The 23857-nt window shown below is 52.8% G+C and overlaps 4 protein-coding genes across 4 annotated transcripts; 3 read left to right on the forward strand and 1 right to left on the reverse strand.

Moving 5' to 3' along the window:
* Positions 1-15630: 15630 nt before the first annotated feature.
* Positions 15631-16740, forward strand: CC1G_05628 (hypothetical protein; the record flags this gene model as incomplete). The annotated part of the gene is made up of 1 exon (XM_001838095.2): positions 15631-16740. The coding sequence occupies one exon, from the start codon at positions 15631-15633 to the stop codon at positions 16738-16740; it is 1110 nt and encodes a 369-aa protein (XP_001838147.2).
* Positions 16741-18556: 1816 nt separating this feature from the next.
* Positions 18557-19347, forward strand: CC1G_05629 (hypothetical protein; the record flags this gene model as incomplete). The annotated part of the gene is made up of 6 exons (XM_001838096.2): positions 18557-18609; positions 18663-18685; positions 18755-18911; positions 18975-19049; positions 19110-19137; positions 19198-19347. The coding sequence occupies 6 exons, from the start codon at positions 18557-18559 to the stop codon at positions 19345-19347; spliced, it is 486 nt and encodes a 161-aa protein (XP_001838148.2).
* A 418-nt stretch (positions 19348-19765) lies between these two features.
* CC1G_05630 (CMGC/SRPK protein kinase) lies at positions 19766-21202 on the reverse strand (the record flags this gene model as incomplete). Its single annotated transcript, XM_001838097.1, has 1 exon — positions 19766-21202. One exon carries the CDS (start codon positions 21200-21202, stop codon positions 19766-19768), a length of 1437 nt encoding a protein of 478 aa, XP_001838149.1.
* Positions 21203-21910: 708 nt separating this feature from the next.
* On the forward strand, positions 21911-23707 carry CC1G_05631 (hypothetical protein; the record flags this gene model as incomplete). The annotated part of the gene is made up of 2 exons (XM_001838098.2): positions 21911-23561; positions 23619-23707. The coding sequence occupies 2 exons, from the start codon at positions 21911-21913 to the stop codon at positions 23705-23707; spliced, it is 1740 nt and encodes a 579-aa protein (XP_001838150.2).
* Between the last annotated feature and the right edge of the window lie 150 nt (positions 23708-23857).

Genomic DNA, 23857 nt, shown 5'->3' on the forward strand with positions numbered 1-23857 from the left:
CTACGATTTGCTGAGCGACATCAAGATGACCGACGTACAAGATCGGCTTGCCGCCGAGGATGGGAATGATCGGCATAACGTCGCGAGTCTTGTTAAAATATGCTGGAATGCGTTAGGTCTGGCGAGGCTGGGGAGCTTGTGCACCTTACAAGTTTTCCTCTTGTTCCAATACCAGATGATACCCAGGTTCCACCATGATGCGGGCAAGACTGCTCCTGGTATAGAGAGAGGGGCGAAAGCTGGCGTGTATCCTGGAAGAAAGCCCATGTCCTAGTAGAGGAACGCTCTATCACCTAAATACCCGATAAAAGATGTTATTCTTACCTTCCAACGTTTCAGGTAGCGACCCCCAAGGTATGTAACCGAGACGCAGAATAGCGCTATCCATATCTCCTTTGCACTTGTGGAGGAGCTATAGAAGTGGGACACCATTGCGAATGAAGGTTTGAGGGGTGGTTACCGACGGGGTGGGGGTTAAGCCTTGAAGCTTGAACGTTTGAACCCTGGGAGTACCTTGACACCGCTGGACCCACGTATCAAAGAACTTCGCCGCTCGAGACACACAAATCAATGGTAGGGATGTTTACTTTACCCTTACTTACATCTGTCTAACAAGTCACTCTCTGCTCTGGTCTAGCAGCGATGAGGTAAGCTCCTGCCAGTACTGTCAGCAACTAACTACTTGATCTGTCGTTCAAGCAATCAATAGCTGCACTAGAAAAGACTTGGCGAAAAGCGATAGGATTCAGTGAAGACTAGAGTGTTGTAGCTAGGAATAGACCAGCTAAAGACTGAGGAAACTACGCTTACAAGTCTACTCTATATATACTACTTGAGTTGTATGTACTTGTTTGGTCCATGGTCTGTGCCCGCGCAGTGTTTTGTTCAAGCTGGCGGGGTACGGTCCCATGACTCATCACGTGTCTGAGTCACGTGACATCCTATATTACTAACTACAAGTCTCGTCGAGAAAAGGAAAAGAAAGGTCTGAATTCATGACATCAAGAAAGGTCTGATTCATGACATCACCCCCCCCCCCCCCCCACCCCTTAAGGTTCACGTCCTCGTGAACGTCATTGCATCTAGGGCACCACCCTTTTCGGCACTTTGGGAGGTTTTCCGGCATTGGTTCGGCAGTCCCTTTGGGTCGACGGTTTGGGGAATAGGAGGCCTTAAACTTCCCAGCAGTCCAGTCGAAGATTCTTCCAGAAGGTTCGGTGAAGTTCTCGTAGGGTATGAATCGGAGTTTCTTGGTGATTCGCCGAGGTGCGGAGGGATTGTCTCGATGAAACTTTTCTACGAGTTCGGGAGAATTCTTCAGGTTGGAGGCATCTTCCCACGTCCTCTCTTCCTTGGGGTATCCCTTCCAGTTCACCAGGTACTGCAGTTTTCCCCTGTAGAGGTGTATGGCCTTCCAAGTCTTGGGGATGGCAAGTTCGTAGGCAGAAGCTCCGACCTTCTTGGTGATCTTAAAGGGTCCATATCTCCGATCGTCGAGCTTCTTGGCTGGCCGCTGCGTATTGATGTTGGTTGCCTCAAGGTACACCATGTCGCCCACTCGGTAGGGCCTGGAGGGTTTTCGTTTCCGATCATAGTAATGTTTCATAGTCTCGGCAGCTTGTTTTAAGGCTGCTTCGGCTTCCTTGCGGATGTCTTTAATCTCGGTAACAAAGTCCTCTGCAGCCTGATTCCGTATTGGGCCTCTTGGTTCGCCTCCCTTGTATGGGTGTTGACCGTAATTCAGGTAGAACGGACTGTACCCGGTTGATTGGTGGATCTTGTCGTTGTAGGAGAATTGGGCCAGAGGGAGCCAATCAGCCCAGTCGTCTTGTCTTTGGTTGATGAAGATCCGTAGGTACTGCTCTATCTCCTGATTGATCCGTTCCGTCTGACCATCAGTCTGGGGGTGGAATGCCGTGGAGGGGTTTCCTTCAATGCCGAGGAGTTTCATCAGATCCTTCATGAAGTTCGAGACAAATTGTGGGCCTCGGTCGCTGATTACTTTTCGGGGGAGTCCGTGGTGTTTGAACACGTAGTCCCGGAAGTGTTTCGCTGCACCTAGCGACGAGAGCTCCACATTGGTGGGAATTGCCTCTATCTTCTTTGAGAATCTGTCGACCACTACCATGATGGCATCGAATCCTTTCGACTCTGGGAGGGGCCCGATTAGATCTACCGACACTATCTCCCATGGGAGAGAGGGGACCTCGTTTGGTCTGTAATGGCGCAGCCGGGACGGTTCGACGGGGTTTAGTCCGTTGACACATGCCACATCCATCGATATAGGTTCGGATGTCTGCTTGGATTCGGGGCCACCAGTAGTTCCGAGTGATCAGTTCCTGGGTACGATATCGACCAGGGTGTCCCGATACTGGGGAGTCATGATGGAATCTAATGATGTCCCTCTCGGAGTCCCTTATCCTTTGGGCACATACACTCTTCCCTTGAATGTCACGAGGTGTACGTCGGATTCGATCCAGTCTGGGTCCTTCTGCAGTAGAGCCTTGGCCACCGCTTTGTCCCTTTTTTTCCAAGAGCGCTTGGCCCGTTCCAAAAAGTTGGCATCTGGTCCTGAGATGCTCACTTCGACCCTTCTGAAGAGTTCTTCCTTCAAGAGGATCACGTCTTCGTTATCGTTGGCTCCTCGATCGTGATCGGCTCGTCGTGAGAGGAGGTCAGCCTTGGTCATCTGTTTTCCAGGCTTGTGGTGAAGGGTGAAGTGGTACTGTTGCATCTCGGTGAGCCAGCGAGCTTGGCGGCGATTCAACTTCTGGGGTTTTCGGAAATACCCGAGATTCTTGTGATCGGAGTGGATCTCGAAGACGTGTTTAGCTCCAAGGAGGTACTGTCTCCAATCTGAGAGTGCACGCATGATGGCGAGCATCTCCTTGTCGTAAATCTCGTAATTCCGCTCAGGTCGGGGTTCAGGGCATGGGAGATGAAAGCTACCGGTTTCCACTTCCCATTAGGCTGTTGTTGGGAGAGGACTGCCCCAGTTGCGAACTCGGATGCATCAGCCTCAACACGGAACTTCCCAGTGTCATTGGGAATAGCGAGGACGGGTGCAGAGCAGATTCGATCCTTAACTGTTTGGGAAGGCTGCTTCTTGCGCTTGTCCCCAATTCCCATTCCTTGTTCCCGGTTAGTTCCGTGAGTGGCCTAGCAATCTCTCCATATCCTTTGATGAAACCGTCGATAGAAGTTGGCGAACCCAAGGAACTGTTGAACTTCGCGTTTCGATCGTGGAGTGGGCCAGTCTCTGACAGCATCGACTTTGGCTGGGTCCATGCGTACTTGGTTGTGGGAGACAATGACACCGAGATATTCCACTTCTTTGGCTTCGAAAACGCACTTCTCCGGTTTGAGGTAAAGTTTGTGCTCGGCAAACTTCCTCAGGACCCTTCGGACCATTTCCCGATGTTCCTCCAATGTTTCCGTGAAGATAAGGACGTCATCCATGTATATGATGACTTTTCCGGTGTTGATTTCCTCTCGGAATATGGTGTTCATCATGGTTTGGAACGTTGCGGGAGAGTTTGTGAGTCCAAAGAACATCACCAGAGGTTCATACAGTCCCCTGTTGGTTCGGAACGCCGCTTTCCACTCGTCTCCCTCTTTGATACGGACATTGTTGAAGCCCCAACGGACATCTAGTTTGGTGAAGTACCGTGCCTTTCTGAGTTTGTCTACTAACTCTTGGATCAATGGCAGGGGGTATCGATTCTTCACAGTGATGTCGTTAAGCCTTCTGTAGTCCTGGACTGGTCGGAGGGAGCCGTCCTTCTTTTTCACAAAGAAGAACGGAGAGGCCATGGGGGATTTAGATGGACGGATCCTCCCTGACTGCAGGTTTTCTTCCAAGAAGGCATCAAGTGCTTGTTGCTCTTACAGGGTTCAGCGGGGTAGATCTTGCAGTCCATGGTCTCTGCTCCAGGGATGAGTTCAATTGCATGGTCCCCAGGGTCGCCTTGGAGGTAGTTCATCGAAGGACTGCTTCGAGAGACACAAATTTGAAGTCGTGGTAATGTGACGGTACCAGTTCTTCAAATGTCTTGGCTTTTTCCTCCTTGGCTTTCCTTTCAGCAATTCTTCCGGATGTCGTCTGGAACGCCCGTAGTCGGATCTCGTGTTGAATGTCTACCACGAGAATGTGTTCCCCATCCTCGAGGTCCTCGTATTCGATTTCCTCTGATTCAGGGTCTGATCCGACAAGTGGGGTACATTCTATGGGACACCGGTTGAACTCTATCGTACCAGTCCTCCAATCATATAGAGGGGTTATGCCGTTTTAGCCATTCGAACCCGATGAAGACGTCCGTTTTCCCTAGTTCGGTTACTCCGAATTCCAATCTCTCAATGTGGTCTCGGATCTTGACGTGGAGTTCGACACATTCGGAGATAGCTCCTCCTGCGTTTTCCGTACCATCAGCATTATAGACAGGGATGGGGATGGGGAGCTTTCTTGTTCGGATATTGTTTCGTCGGACAAAGTCCCTGTCTATACAGCTTCCGGTGCAACCACTATCTAAGAGTCCAGAAGTTCGGAAGCTCCGCTTGTCGTCTAGGGTGCTCATCACCATGTCCAGATCCAGCTGGTTGCCCTTATGGCCACGAATAAATCGTTTGGGTCGAGCCATCTCCTTTAGGGTGTCGCGAAGAGCGAACACTAAACCAAACCAAAGACCAGAAGAGCGGAGCGGATGAGAGCAGAGAGCGAGATAAGAGCGATGAGCGACTAAGGCAGATGAATGCTGAAGCGGTGTATTGACGAAGAGGTCAAGCTGAGGAAATACAGAGGGATCTACCTAGCTTATATACCTATTCTACAGTCTACATAGCCGCAATGAGTCAAGATGACGAACAGATGGTGAAATACAAAAGAACAATAAAGAGAGTCACAAGGCTGCGCGAAGGCTGCGTGAAGGCTGCGCGAAGAGTGAAGAAGACAATAACGGAGTAACGAGGCAGTGCAGGAATGGAGAGAACAATAAGACGTAGGGTAAAGGGCATAACGAGGCAGTGTTCCATGGGAGAAAGTGTCCGTGTCGAGAATAGAGGTAAAATAAGAATGAAGAAAAGGTGATGAAAGCGATAAGATAAGATAAGGAAAAATAGGGGCTCGTACCCGCTGTTCACGACATTACCCCCCTTCTAAGCTTCATCGTCCTCGATGATCAACGGTAGGCGGCGTCCGAGTTCCCAGTCAAAGTCGGTAGGCGGAGCGTCGGTGAAGTTCTCAAGCGAGCGCCAAGGGAGAGAAGCAAAGGGTGGTGGCTGAGATGCGGCGGGGTGCAGAGGGGTGACGCTGATGGAACTCCTTGATGGGTGTCGGGGGCGTGCTCCAAGTTCTCCTCCGGTTCCCAAGTATCCTCTGTCGATCCGTAGCCCTTCCAACTGACCAGATACTCCAGCCTGCGGTTCTTCCCTCGTCCTCTCCAGCGACTGTCGAGGATGTCGTTAACCTCGTATTCAAGCTCCCCCTCCAGTTCAACAGGCTCAGGCGGAGGTGGCAGAATGCCATTGACATCATTGCCTTTCCAGGGGGAGAGCTTGTCGACGTGGAACACAGGGTGAATGCGGGAGAGGGATGGGGGAAGTTCAAGACGATAGTCGAGGTCGCCAATTCGTTCGATAATCTTGTAAGGGCCGAGTTGGAGGTCACCAAGTTTCCGAGTAGGAACTTTGATCTGGATGTCCTTGGCGTTGAGCCAGACGTAGTCTCCAACCTTGAACTGGTGAGCTGATCGCTTGCCGGATTCGTACGAGTCCTTCTGTTGCGCTTTCTCAAGACGTAAGGCGGCTTCGGCATCCTTGCGGACCTCTTGAAGCTGTTGGATGCGTTCATCGACGGGGCGGAGATCAGTTCGTTTACCGACAGGGATGTTGAAGTGAGGGACGTAGCCATAAAGGACTTCAAAGGGTGATCGGTCGTGGGCAGAGTGGATTCGGGAGTTGATAACGAATTCGGCCATAGGAAGGTGTTTATCCCAATCATCTTGTCGACGGCTGACGTAGAGGCGGAGATACTTCTCGACTTCTTGGTTGGCTCGTTCGGTCTGTCCGTTGGCCTGAGGGTGATAGGCAGTGGTGAGGTTGGACTCGATGCCTAGACGCTTGAGGAGGGTGCGCATGACCTTGGAGGCAAACTGAGGACCGCGATCGCTGATGAACCGGAGTGGGAGGCCATGGAGGCGAAAGACTTCTCGGTAGTAGATGTCGGCGACGCCTTCGGTGGTGATATCGGAAGTGCAGGGAAGGGCGTGGAGGAGCTTGCTGTAGTGGTCGACAAAGACGATGATGGCATCATGTCCATTCGCATCAGGAAGCTGGGTGATAAGGTCGACTCCAACAGTCTCCCAAGGGCCATCAGGTACCTCCAAGGGCTGAGTCGAGGCGCGGGGGTGCTGGGCGTGTTTCTTCCGGGCACAGATGTCGCAACCTTCCACATACTTCTTGACAAAGGCTCGCATGGTCGGCCACCAGTACTGTCGTTCAACTCGTTCGAGGGTTCCATGTACACCGGGATGTCCAGAGGTAGGATCGTCGTGACACTGTTTGAGAACGTCGCGTCGGAGTTCGTCGTCTGGGGGAACGTAGACTCGACCCTTGTAGTAAACAAGGCCGTTATCCTCCTCCCATTCGGCGAGACCAGAGGTGAGACGACGGGGACCTGTCTTGCGGAGCTGGGCAAGTCCATCCAGGACCTGGGATTCTCGGGCACTGGCCTGCCGGATACGATCTTCCAAGGGGTTGACGGCCATGCTCGAGGCAGCGAGTTTGGCGAAAAGCTCGGGTTTGAGCACCACTTGCTTGCTTGTTGTCCTCGGCGTCGGAGACCTGGTGAGTATCGAGGCGGGAGAGGGCGTCGGCTTGGGTGTTGGATTTTCCAGGGCGATGGGTGAGCGAGAATTGGAAACGGGAGAGGTAGAGGGCCCAACGAGCTTGTCGACGGCTGAGGTCTTGTGCAGTGCGCCAGTATTCGAGGTTGGAATGGTCAGTGACAATCTCGAAGGGTTCAGGGAGTCCTTCCAGGAAGTGGCGCCAGTCCTTGAGAGCCTCAATAATGGCCAGCATCTCTCGGTCGTAGATCTCGTAGTTTCGCTCGGCGGGCTGCATGGAGGCGGACCGGAACGCAACGGGGTGCCAGAGGCCGTCGTCCTGCTTCTGGAGAAGGGCTCCTCCTGCTGGCAAAGCCAGAGGCGTCAACCTCGATGCGAGTGGGACGATCAGGATCCCAGAGTGTCAGGATGGGGGCAGACGTGAAGGCGTTGCGGAGGGTGTCGAAAGCCTGCTGTTGAGGTTCGTTCCATTGCCAGGGGACGCTCTTCTTGGTGAGGTCATTGAGCGGTCGGGCGATGGTGGCGAAATCCTTGATGAAGCGACGGTAGAAGTTGGCGAACCCGAGGAAACCACGAACAGCGCGGAGGTTGCGGGGAACTGGCCAGTTGCGGACGGCTTCAACCTTGGCGGGGTCCATGCTGACTTCGCCCTCGCGGATGATCAAACCAGAGGTACTCAATCTCTTGACGTTCGAACTCGCATTTCTCCGGCCGGAGGTACAAATCGTGTTTCTTCAGGCGGTGCAGGACTTCGTGTACAACTTGTCGGTGCTCGTCGAGTGTGGCCGTGAAGATAAGGATGTCGTCTAGATATACCGCAACCTTTCCTCCAGCGATGAGGTCCGAGAAGATCGAGTTCATGAGAGCTTGGAATGTCGCCGGGGAGTTGGTTAGTCCGAAGAACATGACGAGTGGTTCATAGAGTCCCTGGTTGGTGGCAAACGCAGCCTTCCACTCATCTCCTTCCTTGATCCGGATGTTGTTGTAACCCCAGCGAACATCGAATTTCGTGAAGTACTTGGCACCGCGGAGTCTGTTGACGATGTCGGAGACCAGGGGAAGGGGGTAGCGGTTCTTGACGGTGATCTCGTTGAGCTTGCGGTAGTCCTGAACAAAGCGGAGCTTGCCATCCTTCTTCTTGACGAAGAAGACCGGGGAGGAGAGAGGAGACTTGGAGGGTCGGATGTATCCCTTCTTGAGGTTCTCGTCGAGGAATCGATTAAGCTCTTCTTGCTCGTTCTGAGACATGGGGTAAACCTTGGTGCGCATGGTAGCCGGGGCTCCGGGAATCAGATCAATGGCGTGGTCCCAGGGTCTGTGTTCAGGTAGGCGATGCGACTCGGACTCGGAGAAGACGGAAGCGTGCTGACGATACTGCGGGGGGACCATCTCTTCGAAAGTCTTCTGGGGTTTGGCTTTCTGAGATTTTTCGGCAATCTGCTGGGAGTAAGTGAACCCAGCGGCACACCAGAGTTCATCGCCAGTTTCCTCAATCAACCCTGCTCGTAGCCATTTCCTGCGAGTGGTTCGGTTGGCACGGATGCGACAGAGGGGCGGGTTCAACTGGCTCGGGCTCAGGTCCAGGAGTGGGGCTGGGGTCGGGGGTGGGGAGTACCGGAGAAAGGGTCAACCGTGGTGAATCAATCTGTTCCAGGATAGCATCGCCAGAGGGAGCTCCTCGACTGGGAGGGTGTGCGTCCTCGTCTGGAATCTCCTCGATAGTGACGCTAGAGACCTTGGAGGGGACCTGGAGGGTGCCATTGCGCCAATCAATGGTGGGGTTGATCTTTCGAAGCCAAGGGAGCCCCAGGATAATGTCCTCGCCTCCAAGATCGGCGATAAGGAAGTCGGTCCATTCGGAGTGACCATCAACTGTGAGCTCTAGCCGTGCGAAATGTGTGATGTTGCCGGCCTGGTTAGGGGTACCGTCAATGTTGAGGAGTCGGATGGGGTGTCGGAGGGGGAATGTGGTAATGTTGTGCCGATCGACGAAGGGCTTGTCCAGGAACTTGCCTGTTGCCCCACAGTCAATCATTGCCGCGGAGTTCGTACTGCGATTTCTGCCTCTGAGCCTCACGTTCACGCGAAAGTAGTGACGAACGGGGGTTTATTTCGCGAATCGAGCTAATAGTACATGAACGGATGGAGTCGTATTCAGAAATGGCGTACGGAGGAGCGAAGGGTGCCTGCGTGGCGGCAGGGACGGGCACCCGCTTCAAAAACCCTGGTGGAGCCTCTGGAGTTGAGCCAAGAGTTCGAGTTGCTGTTGCTGGGTGGCGGAGAGCGAGGCGAGGGTGGGAGCAGGAGCAGGGGCAGGGGCAGGGGGAGCAGCGGGAGTGGTGGCGGCAACGGTGGCACTGGCAGCAGGGGCAGGTTCGTCAAAGAGGGAAAAGGGTGCTTCTTGGGTGGCGGCGACACGACGACGCGGGGGTCGAGAGAGCCCTCGTCCAGGTGGAAATCCCATATACTTGTCCTGGCAGACGGTGGCAGCATGTCCCATACGCTGGCAGTAGTTGCAGCGTAACGCCCCATGATTCCCATCCTTCTTGTTGTGACCGGTGGATCCACAGCCGAAGCATCGACCGCGCATGGCATTGAGGAAATCCTGGTAGGTCTTGCCACTAGGGCCAGGTCGGGTAGCATCGATCTCCATTGCGTATGGATCACGAGCAGGGGCGGGAGTGGGAGCGGGAGCGTACTGGGCCAGGGAGGTGCGGGACGAGTTGGGGTTCATGTTCCGCATGACGAACTCGTTCTTGATGGCTTGAGCGACGAGTTCCTCCAGGTTGGCGGGTTCCTTGATGAGGTTGCTGAGGGCGAGCCAGAGAAGGTGTTCTTGAGAGAGCTTCCTCTTGAAGCGAGCCATCCCGTCCGAATCGGATAAATTGGTGCGCGAAAAGATGTCGACGAAGCGAGAGGCAAAGTCGGCTACAGTTCCTCGACCAAGGGTGAGCTGCTCAAGCTCCTGGAGGGCAGCCTGGGCGTCGTTGGCAGGTTGGAAGCGTTGCTTGAACTCGGTGAGGAAGTTAGCCCACTTTCCCCCAGCGAAGGGCCATGGCTTGGTGCTGTCGGCGTCATGATCGGCGATCTGCTGAAGGAAGCGAGATGCCCATCGGCCGGCTTCTCCATGCATGTACGAAAGGGCCGTGGAGATCCATTCCTTGTCGTCTCGAGTGCCATCGTCCTTCTTCAACTGGGGTTGGTGTCCGGCCCAGTTGGTAAAGAACTGAAGGAAGCGTCGGGCATCCTCAGCCTTGCCGTGGAAGGGCTCAGGCGCCTTGACCGGGCTCTTACTAGAGGAGGTCTTGGCAGCTGTGAGGTGGTTGACCAGGGTGGAGATGGCGGTAGTGAGCTGGTTCTGTTGCTCCTGAAGTTTCGCAAGGTCGGCAGCGGACATCGTGAAGTTGTCGGTGGTTTGGGAAGCGGAAGAGGGTAAAGTAGTTGGTTGAGTGGAAGTGGGAGGTTTCTGTTCTGAGCTTGGAGCGTCAGATGTGTCCTCCAACTGCCGAGAGGTGTGGAGAGGGGGATGGATCGGGCGAGAGACGAAAGTGGCGGGGTTTGTCGGTGTAGAGCGACCGGAAGAGCTGATGCGTTGTGCGGAGATAAGAGGTGCGGATGCGACTAGAGCGGAGTGGAGAGTGCTGAACGGTGGGAGGGTGGTTGCTTGTTCAGGGGATGCTGATCGGACGCTAAGGGACTGGACGACTTCTTCTTCCTCGTCGTCGTCTTCTTCTTCTTCTCCTTCGGGATCGGTGTCGGGGTCTGGAAGCTTGAAGGAGCTGGTCTTGGCGGGCGGGAGAAGTGTGTGCGGAACGATAGGCCTGGTACGGAGTTTCTGGGGATTCAGTGGTGGTGGGCTGCGTTTCGGAGGGCGGAGTCCTGGGGTTGTTGCGGGCGAATTCTTCAACTGCTTGCTGATTAACGGGGGACAGTGATTCGGCGTTTAACTTGAGGGAGTTGATATAGACCCAATCGTGTACGGAAGGTTCGTGGTAACGGTTGGGGCAGGGCTGTTCAGAGCAGGCGGTCCAACGGTTGAGGCTTGGTAGGTGGACGTCTAGGACGATGGGGTGGCCGTCGCTGACCCGAACGACGAAGTGTGGTTTAAACAGGCAGGAGGCGTCTTCCGGTGCGGCGGAAATCTTGACGGAGTGCGGGGACCAGAGTTGCCAGAGAGGGACCTGATCGGCAGGTCAACCAGGGGCCAGAGATGCGGATGATGCAGGAGCAACGATCGGCGTTGCCGGTGCACAAAGGTAGCTTGACCTAATGTCGCGAAGAGCGAACACTAAACCAAACCAAAGACCAGAAGAGCGGAGCGGATGAGAGCAGAGAGCGAGATAAGAGCGATGAGCGACTAAGGCAGATGAATGCTGAAGCGGTGTATTGACGAAGAGGTCAAGCTGAGGAAATACAGAGGGATCTACCTAGCTTATATACCTATTCTACAGTCTACATAGCCGCAATGAGTCAAGATGACGAACAGATGGTGAAATACAAAAGAACAATAAAGAGAGTCACAAGGCTGCGCGAAGGCTGCGTGAAGGCTGCGCGAAGAGTGAAGAAGACAATAACGGAGTAACGAGGCAGTGCAGGAATGGAGAGAACAATAAGACGTAGGGTAAAGGGCATAACGAGGCAGTGTTCCATGGGAGAAAGTGTCCGTGTCGAGAATAGAGGTAAAATAAGAATGAAGAAAAGGTGATGAAAGCGATAAGATAAGATAAGGAAAAATAGGGGCTCGTACCCGCTGTTCACAACATAGGGCCTCTACAACTGGTCCGTCCAATAGCTGTCTGAGCTGGGATATCTTTTCGTCCGTGACCTCTTGCCTTTTTTTGGGATGTACCCAAGACATCAGGATTCCTCTTGCCATCGAGGGTTCTGAGTCGTCAAGTCGTTGGGCTACCCATTCTGCGGAGCCCGGTTCCACTTTCTTTCCGTAAAATCGCGCATTGTCCCTTTTCGATCGTGCGTAAACATCATGTGATTCGAGTTCTGGCATATATACATATGGGGATCGGACAAAGGTACTCCTATCGACCGGCAAGTCTGCGCTCACTCCCGGTCCGTGTAAAAATCCTCGAGTTGTTTCTTCAGCGCGGCACGTTCGTCCTCCGTGAGGGCTCTGATGTCGATGGTTCTGGTGTTAAACTTCTGGGTCTTGTTGGGACAGTCTCGGCTAATATGTCCCTTCTGGTGGCAGGTGAAGCAGAGACCCTGTCGTCGGTGTGCATCAATGTCCATAGCGTTCGGGTCGGCGGGGCGAGGGGGAGGTGGAGTAGGAGTGGGTTGGGCAGCGGGTCGGAAGGAAGGGAAGGAGGGCCTTGGTGGAGGAGCGCTAGTTGCCTTGGGAGCGGGTTTTTCCGTTTTGAATCTAGCCTTCTCCCGTTTACGAATTCGGTACTGGCGATCGAGGTTAGCGGCTCGCTCCATCCATCCGGCAAGGGTCGTGGGGAGGTTTTCCTGGTCGTGGCACTTGTCCAACAGCCTGCCGTTTAGCCCTCGCTTGTATTCCTCGATGAGTGCTACTTCGTTGTATCCAGAACGAGTCATATATGATCGGAATTCGGTGTTGTAAGCCTCACAGGAGCGATCTCCCATCTCGATGGTTTGGATGGCTAGGATCGCTTCTGCTCGGGAGTTCTGGACCTGGAAGTGGGCGAGGAAGGCTTTGGCGAAGCCCTTCCAGTCATCGTAAGCGAGGGTGTCAGCGATGATCTCAGCCCGTTGAGAATTTGCCCATGCAGATGCCATGCCGTTTGTGCCTCCTTTGATTTTGGAGAGAGCATAGGGAGATTTGTCGTAGTTCGTCTGCTTCTCCGATATGCTTGAAGTAGAGGACACAGGCATCGAGGAAGGCTTGGGCATCTTCCGGTTTCCCGTCGTAGGTTTCGGGTGGGTCCGGTTTGGTTTTGGGCTTGTCGGCTCGTTGGGCTAGGGCCTCGGAGACCTGGGTGCTGGCAGCGGCTGACTGGGCCAACGCCTCTGAAGCTTGGGCAAGGGCTGGCTGGTAGCCGGAAACGGCAGCCACTAGGTTTGCCACACTATCGGCAAGGCTTCCCAGGGCTTGGTACATGTAGTCCCAAGCGGAGACCTGCTGACCTTGGACCTGGGTCTGGTCAGGCTGGAGGAGTTGAGGGGCGGGTTGGCCGTCGTTGGCAGGGGGTATTTGTAGGGGGGAGGGGGTGGGTGGAGGAACCATGGTATCGTAAAAAGAACAATGGGGCTCGTGGGCAAGAGAAAGAAAAAGGTAAGGTAAGAAAAGCTAGACTATCTCCCGGTTGTCACTGTGTTAGCCACACAGAGGGGAGCTACACTATGTGCTTTGGACCTAAGTTCCGCAGCTCTCTTGGTTGCTGCCTTCCTACAGAAGGGGCGTCACCAAGGATAACCTACTGAAAGGGGAAAGAGAAAAGGAACTATATAAGACGAGTAAGTAACACGAGTAGGGTTGCCTTGTTAGGGCGGAGGGCGATGAGAGACTCGAGGGTGCCGGGGATAGACACAGTCGAGAAGGGGCAGTCTTTAGCTAATGTCAGCAACTAACTACTTGATCTGTCGTTCAAGCAATCAATAGCTGCACTAGAAAAGACTTGGCGAAAAGCGATAGGATTCAGTGAAGACTAGAGTGTTGTAGCTAGGAATAGACCAGCTAAAGACTGAGGAAACTACGCTTACAAGTCTACTCTATATATACTACTTGAGTTGTATGTACTTGTTTGGTCCATGGTCTGTGCCCGCGCAGTGTTTTGTTCAGCTGGCGGGGTACGGTCCCATGACTCATCACGTGTCTGAGTCACGTGACATCCTATATTACTAACTACAAGTCTCGTCGAGAAAAGGAAAAGAAAGGTCTGATTCATGACATCAAGAAAGGTCTGATTCATGACAAGTACGGGGGTATATAGTAGGCGAATGACTGTGGGGTCCTCCTCGCTTCTTGGAGCGGTAGTCGTGCCATCAACATGATCGACCAGCGAAAAAGAACGTTACGTGGCCATGAGATTCATAGCACGCCGCCCAGTTGAAGATTGGTTTTCGCATGTGCACGTCTCCGTAAGTGTGGGTCCCACTGCGAGCGGGTACATACTTCGAACGCATTGGGTGTAACCTTGGTCCTTGGCAGTGAGTCAAGGTCTTCCGACGTTCTATTTCAAATCACCCCTGTACCAGTTACCTAGGACTTCTAATAATTTGAGAATCTGAGTTCACTAGCACCCGCTTGGAAGTTCAAGGCCCCGATGACTGCGACCCTGCTCAGCTCAGCGGCGCGCCGGGCCGGAGGAGATCCCTGACGCCGGGCGCTTATCCTCGCCGTTCAAGATCTTCGAAACAGCTTCCGAGGAAGAAATCTCGATTGTCCGGACCATTCTGTAGATCGCTGAATCAGTGGTGGTCGACAGGAAGTGGATACCTTGGGCTTCTGTTTCACCATGATGTACTAAAAAGGGTCCTTTCTGCTCACCAGTAGCGAATACAAAGGATCAGTTGCTACAAGGAAGCCGTGTTACGGGAGTTGGAGCCCCTACTGGGTCACTATGAGGTTCACACCTGGGTGGATCCATCCGATCAATGACTGCTAACGTTGTGTGTGCTGAGATATCCAGTAGTAATACCGATCATCCCGCGAATGAGGGCACGGGGGTTACCCTGTAAATTTCTGTGGGTACCCTGTGCACGCGGTGGACGATCTTTCCACCGGGGATGGACCAGGCTGCGTGGGATACGTTGGAGATATTAGAGTGAGAGCTAAGCTTATACATTTTGCAGCGAAGTAGCTCTTACATTATAAACAAGTACGGAAATATTCCATCTATTGCCGGAGACATCTGAAGACGACCCAGGCCTTTCTTCTGTCAACATACTATGATGTACTAACAGCACACAGATCAAAGACGCCCTTCATTCTATCGTCTGGCGTGACGTACTCTTCCAACAGAAGTCCTTAACGCTGAACCAGAAGCGATACAGGCACAGCTTCAGTCTGAGTGTTCGCCAGGCTTATGTAGAATGTAGATGGATAGAATGCTATCGCAGGTGCATCGGTTACCTTGCACGTGTGCGTCGGCACTTTCTACGGGGACTGACTTCACACTGCCGCTAGTTAGGCCAGATCCAACTCCAAATTCAGACACGACAGATGGCAGACGCACCCTCTTACTTGTGACCTGGATTAATCAGTCACGGGTGTTTTGAGCTCGAAGATTGTTAAGCCCACAACCATGGCATGCCGAACATACATGGAAGGGCAGGTAGAACAGGGGGCTGCTGTACGGGAGGACTTCTCTTGAGGGAGTATCTCAACGAAAATTTCCGTCACTCTGACGCACTCCAAGCATGTTCCATTTTTTGTTTCTCTAGATCTTGTGTTTGAAAATGGAATTCTAAGGCACCCGCCTACTGTAAGAGGCGCAAACACTGCGAGAGATAAAAGAAGAGAACATTCTACCTTGCCAGTGTTGAAGACTATAAAAGCGGGGAGAAGAGCATTCCAGAGTAGCAGCTCAGTTTACTTTCCGATTCGATGCAGTCGCACCTCGTTTTCCTTTCCCTGATCTTACTTGTTTCAGCCCCATTCTTTCTGCACCCCCGTCGCAGAATCCGCACTGTCGGTGGAAGCGCAGTACCTGTCGTTAAATCTTCGCTTCTGAATTTTGGAGTCGACAACGCCCTGTGGTTTCTGAGAGACCCGGCAGGGTTTCTCGACTATGCGAGGTGAATTGGATCCACACTGCCATATCTATCCTGAGTCTGATTGCATTCTAGTGCCCGATATGGACCCGTCTTTATGATCAATATCCTGGGCCTAAAGAAAGTCGCATTTATCACGCATCCCATTTCAGTCACCCAGCTTGAGCGCGAAGTAAGAGGACTTGATGGTACCCATGAAATCGAGAAGGCTGCGATGGCTGCCACAGGCCTTCGCGATGTGCGTCGCATGGTCGCACTCATGTCTGACAAGTTGGTGCCATTGATGGTGCCAACGATGTCTTCACGGGCACTTGCTGCACCTGGACGAACCGAAGCGTGGTTGCAGATACTCGACAAAGTCCTCGCAGACACCATACCATCGGGTAGACCGACCACAATTCCCCTGTACCAATTTATCGCCAAAACCATGTTTTCCGTTTCATCGGCTTTCCTCTTTGGATCCACATTTCCCACCGACACCTACCAAGACTTCGTAACAACGCTCGACAATTTCTTGATCCTTACTTCCCCCATATCTCCCTACACTCCCTTCCTGAAAGGCAACCGCGCCAGGGATAGACTGTTAGTCAGAGTGATGCAGTATCTTCAGCCGTGCTGGGCTCCAGAGGCCAACGTAGGCACGGTCCTCTCGGACGCTCACGATATTATCGTGGAGTCGGTTCAAATCATGAAGGACGCCAACCTGTCACTCAAGGAAGCGGCGGGAACCCTGATTGGTTTCCACTTTGGTCTGCACGGAAACGTGTGGTTCCACATGTACCAGATGCTGGGACGGGTTCTGTTGGATCCCGATTGGAGGACTATCATCCAAGATGAGATCAGAACCAACGAGGATGTCGCCAACATGAAGCTCTTGGAATCCACGATGCACGAAGCCCTCCGACGACCATTCCGCATCGTTCAACTTCGAACAGTACCCGATGACACCGAAATCTACCTTGGGGGAACGAGATACTTCTTTGAGAAGGGAACCGTCATTCTTCCCAAGTCGTTCACCCACGACGAGACTGTGTACAAGGACCCTTTCGAATTCAGGCCCGACAGGTTTCTCGATCCACAGCTACCCAAAGCCAGAGTGTGGGGTGAAGGACGCCGAATCGTAAGCATCAATTCTCTAGCTTCACAGCGGAGGACTGACTCCATTCTCCGCAGTGCAAGGGAAGGGACCTCGCGAGGTTTCAAATGATGAGATTTGTAGAAGCTTGCTTCAAGAGATTTGATATGAAAATTGTCGATGGCAAGGGGGAAGCCGTGAATATGCCCGCGGCCGAAAGACCGCCGTTCAATCCAGAAAGTAGCATACTCTTGGTTTTCAGTGTTCCCGAAAGCAAGGACCTTTCAGTCCAGATTTCGCCGAGGGAATAGGAATGTAAAGAAAACATCATGCTAACTAGTTTTAGGGTTACCAGCTTGAAATCAAATGTACCGGCCTTGATAGATCTATCAGGACGAGCATAGGAATGGGATCTTTCAGAGGTTTCAACAAGAAGTGTGTTACACAACACAAGCAGATGAGGTATCGTGGTGGCGTGCAGTCCGAACTGCCGCATATACGCACACACACAAAAGGGGTTAACAGCCGATGCACACATTCGTGTGTGCCTTGTATGTACCTTGGAGAGAAATTTGAACGGACGAGCGGAGTTCTGAGGTAAGCGAGTTACTGGGCGACGGCCATGACAATTGGGTGGATCCGTATACGCCCACGCCCTACATAAGGCAGTACACTCATCAGAGGTCCACAAACATTCTTCATCTAGGTATTAAACGATGGGACTCGGAAAATGCGAGTGAAACTGGCGGTGCTCACGACGCCCCATAATATTCCCGGAACCTGAACCTCGATGGCCCTCTCCTTGGATTGGGACGGACTACTTATATATCTCGCTGTTTCCCAGGCAGCCAGGCTTTCGAAAGGTAAATCAAATCGTTTACCTCCTAAAGCCTCGTCAGAAACAGCTGAAAGAGGCTTGAAACTAGCCGCTGCAATAACGTTTGTTGTATGCGACATTTGCTGGACTTTGGAAGACGAGGTAACTAGTGTTGTTTTCGAATGCAACGACACACTAAGGCCAATACTCAACCCTCTTTCCTCAAGGTGCGATACATGTGGAGGTAAGTAGATCAACTACTTCAACGCGACCGTGCTGAGCAGATATCGTTCGTTTCAGCTCGAAATGGAATTTAGCCAAGATATGCTATTTTGTTGCCCGTTACTGGGCGATAATCTACGTTGCGCAAGTCCAGACATCATTTTTCGACGAGAAACCGCATCTAACCAGGTAGTGGCGTGCGCTTCACAGTGTAAACCTCACAGGTATGAACAGCGTCATCTCCGCGGAAATTTGAAAAAAAATCACAGAAAACCTTTTCAACAACAGCTGAGAGTAGCCGCGGTAGCCTTCGCGTACGTCCGGGCGCCGCCCCTTCCACCACTCAGACCATTCAGAAGTGCTGTGCTGACATTATCTCCTTGGCTAGCTGTAGGTCGTCCTCTCGGTCTATGGAACGCTTCCTAATGTCTGCAAGGTGCAAGATATTCCTACATTGGTACTCGTTGTAAGTTCGGGACCACGTCCGGAGTCACCTCACCTTGACAGAGGGCTCACTAAACCGTCTAGGGCTGGTGACATCGTGTATATGACCACCGCAAATGTGATATGTATACTCCGGATCTATGCGCTCTATAATCGGAACGTTAAAGGTGCGCACCGAGATAACCAGGCTTGTATTTCCCAGCGCTAACCCCTACAATACATCAGTCTTGATTCTTTTCATCGGATTGTCATTGTGCAAGTACACTCCATCGTAACCTTGATGGAGCTTTTAATCTCTGACTTCATTCGGCCTGATTTATTTAGTCCAATTTGGGGTGAATTTCTTTTACCTAACGTCGATTCCCCTTATTCATATGTGTTCCTAATTCACAGATGGAGTTATACGTTGCCCTATGGTCACTGGGCCACGCGGTGAAGAATCTAATGCCACTGCCACTCTCCCAGATGAAGGGCTGTCTGACATGGACGCCCAATGTAGAGAGGACACTTGCTGCCTGGTAAGCTACACCCATTACTGCGTCGTCGTTGAAGTACTACACCTTTCTTACAGGATCCCCTGCATCGTTGTCACTTGTGAGTTGAGTCCTGATAGAGAACTTGAAGAAGAAGAAGGCAAGTAGCACTGAACCCACCCACGTATAGTCATGTTTTTCGTTTTCACAATGGCGAAGCTCCGCAGATCTGTCATAGGATCTCGTTTCACAAAAGACTGGAGCTTCATCACCCTCCTTCAAGACTCGTCTAATTTCTCCCCGCTTCTCATGATCCTGATGAGAGATGGCTCCCTCTACTTCTTCGCGTGCGTTCAATACTGTCTTCTAGGAGCAATGAGCTCCATTGACTAACTCTGAACGCTTCAAAGAATATTTGCTTCCCTGGCAACTCAAGCAACGATTCAAGTCTACATGCAGGGACTGTACTTCACCTCCGTTCATCCGTAAGTTAGCTCTTCCCATTCCACCACCGTTCTCCAGCACACTGACCATCTCACCTTCAGTTGGCTTCACGTGGTCTTTTCGTGCGCGGTAGGTTATTAGCGAGGACGTTGGGATATACAGTCGCTAATCCCGACTACCCACTGGCAGTGTTCGCGTCTCGTCCTCAATCTATACAACTACGGCGGGGGAACCGATTCCTTGCATTGCTCGACATATGTGCGGGATGAGCAGGAGCTCCGTGTAATTCGGTTTGTTGGGCAGAACACGTACATACGCGACCCTGGCAACAGGAGCTAGCAGTATGTAGCTAAAGGCTCGAGCAGGCCAGGGCCCAGAACCCTGCGTTGCGGATACGTGCAGTAGTACTCGTTAGCCTCGTCATCGAGGTTGGCAGAATGTACTTCCAATCTCCAATCACCACATATGTACAATCCCCACTACGCGGTGTTTCGGACGGGTCTGGCGTAGAGGAGGGGCGTACTTTGTGACAAGGGTTCGACACGCTCGGTTACAAAGAAGCGGGACCTCAAAATCACTCCTTTGTACTGCGGGACGAGTTTAATGACCTGAGGGAAGCCATTTCCATGGTTCCTATGGAGCTGATATGACGAATGACACAGCTTCAATAGGCGTGGAAGAGGAGGCGTACACTTGGGAGGAGAACAATGGTAGGCGAGACTAGTCTTCCACAGTTGAGTTCGGTGTATCGATAAACCTAGTCTTTATAATTAAACCAAGGATGTTGAATCACCTCCGCCATGCTAATCCGCTCCTCCGGACGGTACCTGAGCATCTTTTGCAGCAGATCCTGGAGTAGCTTGATTTCCTCCTCCTCCATGACCGTCTCATCCGGTTCCGTCATCGGCCAATCCTTTCCTCGAGGAGGCTCCTCCTTCTTGCCGATGAGCTCCAGCTTGTCACGAATGGTGCACTTGCGCGCAACCAGCAGAACGCCCTCCTCCTTCTGGACCTCCTCCGGTTTGGGTTCTCCGTCGGACTCGGCAAACCAAACTTTGCGAGCGTCCCACTGGTTCCACCAGGGATCTGGTAGCTTGCCTAGCATCTCGACCGCCTGCCTCCACACGAGATTCTCGCTTCTGAGGAATGAGTCGAAGAGAGAGAATCCAGCGCGGATCTCGAACAAGGTGCAAGCGAGCATCCAAACGTCGGAGGCGAAGGAAATGGTTTGATCGAAGCGGACTTCCGGAGGGGTGCAGTGGATGGTCGTGGCTGGATGGTAATCTTCGGGCATGGCGTCAACGAGGAAGGACTGCCCAAAGTCTGAGACAAGGATGCTGTCATGCACCAAGGAGAATTCTATAAAGCGGGAAGCTTGGATTGATTCCACCAGTTCACGGGGCGCGTCAGGCCCTGGAGGATCGCCACTTGCAGTGATCACCTCCTCCGTAACGGGTTCTCCGAGCTGTGCGCAGATCGCGTCGTCTGACATGGCCTGCACGCTTTCTTTGAGCCTGAACAGCATATTTGACGTGGTGATATCTGTAAAGTTGCGAAACAGACACTGGGTGAGGATAGGTCGCACAGAGACGTCAAAGCACGAACCTCCATGGACCATGCCGGCACTATGCATGCGCTCGATGACGAGTGCAGCTTGTTTCGCCAACCGTCGTGCAACGCGCCCTTCGATTCTCCTGTGGTACCGATACGAGAGGTTATCGGCAACAGCAAGGAGACTCGGGCCACAAAAGGGCGCCACCAAGCAGAGATGCGTCCCGTTGGGTCCAGTTTCGGTGAAATGCCTGTGGATACGGTGGATGTGGTCTTTTACGGGATGACGAGACTCGGAAAACAAGGCGTGCAGTTTCTCAGGAACGAGAAGCTCCTGCATTGCCGAAGGGGGCCTGTCTGAAAAATGCGCGGCCATGACTTTCAGCGCCACCAAGCTGGCCGCGTCTGGAGTGGTAGAATCTGGTTGTTGGTCCCGAGCAAGCCATACGGTGGAGGAACCGCCAAAGCCCAGCTTGTGAATGAGTTTATAGCGGCCGTTGGCGAGGGTGTCGCCAATAGAGACGGGATGGTAGACTCCTTCGACGTAGTTTTCAACATTTTCGACGTCGTCGAGGTTCGAAGGACGGTAGCGGTAGTCGCCACCAGGGCCTCCTATAGAAATTGGCGGGTAAGGGCTAGCCATGAAGGATGAGAACCGTTTTGTTGCGGGAAAAGGTCTCCGTTTGATCCTAAAAAGATATGAAGAGAGCTGGATTCGGGCAACGAGCGGACATGATGGATGCATTCGGCGTTAAGCGCTGACCTGGCAATTTCGCAAAGGAAGGCAACCAACCGAACGCTGAATCGCCGACTCAATGCTCGGCAGAGCCCTCGTTGGATACACAAAGAATCGGACTACTGTTATATTCATAGCGTATCCAAATCTTCAATTCCTTTGTAGAACCTCGCTCAACCTCTTCGTAGAAGGTTGACTGTCTCTTCGCTAGGGGCATGCCGAAGAGCGGCATAAAGTCTGAGCCCGAATAATTCAATCCAAGCTCGAGACTCGGCGGTCGCGCCGCGCGCTGCACCATATGCATCGCAGGCCGTCACCCTGCGACGCACCCCTGGATGAACGCTTGAACGGTATAATGATAGGGAAGAGAGAAAAGAGAGAAGGAATCTGGCTCTATTCTGCTCATGGGCTCTTTTGAAGTCGCTCGCGCCACCCCAACGCCAGAGATGACGACGAGAAGATAAGGCTCTTGTGTCTGAGACTCTTCGCTCACGAATGATGTCTCTGGTGGGGCTCTAGCTGCTTTTAACCCGCCACATCGACAACGTTTTAGGGAGAAGGTAAGGTCGACGCCTCAGTTTCTTGATATCCTCTCTAACCACGACCTTTGCAGAAATGATGCCCCAATCGGACAGATTGACCAAGTACCTCCCTCCAGAACTCATTCTGGACATCTTTTCAAGAGTCCTCCAGCCCGAACAACGCGCCAAATGGACTAGCTACTCTCCGCCCAAAACCACCTTAACTCCATTTTTCCTGGGGAAGATTTGCCGGGCTTGGAGATACCTGACATGGGCGTCACCAGACCTCTGGTCAAATCTCACCCTCTCCCTTCACCCCGACCACTATCCAACTCAAGTGGCACTTCTTCGCCAATGGCTACACCGTTGTGGGAACCAGCCGTTGGTAATCACTCTTTGTGGCCTAGGAGGGGAGGAAGATCAATATTGGGAGGCTCACCCACCCCGAGAGATCTTCCGACAACTTGCCTCAGTTGCAACAAGGTGGAAGCACGTCGACATCTTCCTCCCCTACCCCTGCTACACGGATCTCAGCCTAGTCCGCAACCGCCTCTCCCAACTCCAATCCTTGATCATCCGCCCACCCGACGGCGTCGACGTCATGTTCAACCACAAACTCGACTTCTTCCAGAACGCGCCCTCCCTGACTAACCTTTCGATCTTCGGGCTGTACTACTCTGGTTGCACCATGCTTCCGTGGAACCAGCTATCCACACTCTCGGGACAGGACTTTTGCGTCGACGATTGCTACACCATGCTGCGGAACGCCCCCAACCTCGTTCAATGTCGCTTCAACTCGGTCCACCAACCCTCGGATTTCGCCTACCCCTCCCGCACACCCATCCGCCTCCCTCGCCTACAAACGCTTGAACTCAGCTCCATCGGGAACATGGTCGCTACAGCCTTCCTATATTCCCTCGAAGTACCCGTATTGAAATCCCTAAAGCTGTCACTGGGATTCAGCTTCGACGACAGAGAATCTTTCTCACTTTCCTCTTTGACCTCGTTGATCGGTCGCTCAGGGTGTTCCACCGCACTCCAACGACTATCGGTCACCAACATCCGACTCATCGAGCAAGAGCTCATCGACTGCATTGCTTGCACTCCCTTCCTCACCCATCTCCGTTTGCACGTCGAATATCCTAAGACATTCCCGGGAATGTTTATCTCGGACACCTTCTTGGCTGCCCTTTGCCCTCCTTCAATGCGCGAACCAGGGGTCGCCGCAATTCTCCCATTCGATCGACCGCTTCTACTCAAGCTTAAGGCTTTGGAGTACAGTGGCCCTGTAAACATCACCGGGAGGGCCCTCCAGATCATGCTTGAGTTTCGATGGCCCCCGGGCCAGCAACATCCTCCTCGACAACATTCACCCCGTTCCTCCTTTTCGGGAGACCAGTCCAATATCAAAGACTCCCCGACCAACGCGAGACCAGCCTCCACAGTGGACCGCCTCCGACACGTCCTCATCGAATCCACGATCCCCGTCTACCTCGCCCAGGAGGTCCAAGCCTCTCTCCGAGCCTTGGTCAGCAAAGGCATGGATCTGATCCTAACCAACGGGTACACCTCCTGGATCCACGACAACTGGCTCCCAATCCACGACAGCGTCGAGTCTCCTCAAATGGGTTCAGACCGAGATCATGGACATTGGGACCCAGGCCGCCTCTCTTCAACTTCAACTTCATCCTCCCTTTCAGCGTCGACGTCGAACCAATCGTTAACGATGACTGCCCTTCCGAAAAGTGAGTCCGAGTCTTCAAACGTCTTTGTGATGGCCTTCGCTGACTATTTGCACCCAGTACTTCTGACACGGAGGTCTGAGATACCAGGCTTACCACCGCCTCGAAAGCCTCTAATGAATCCCCCAACCAAGCCTTCCCCCTTGTAAACCCAGACGCTCGGTAGACAATGACTGCTCTTGTAGTAGCACGATGTGTACACAGTGTAATTGATCTTCACCTGGTCTATGCCGCACACGGACGTAGCATCCTCACATTACACGCGAGTTTTCTCAGGGGAAAAAACCAATCATTAATTA

The sequence above is a fragment of the Coprinopsis cinerea genome, assembly GCF_000182895.1.
Source record: "Coprinopsis cinerea okayama7#130 chromosome 13 map unlocalized cont3.13, whole genome shotgun sequence".
In the NCBI taxonomy this organism is placed as follows: Eukaryota; Fungi; Basidiomycota; class Agaricomycetes; order Agaricales; family Psathyrellaceae; genus Coprinopsis; species Coprinopsis cinerea.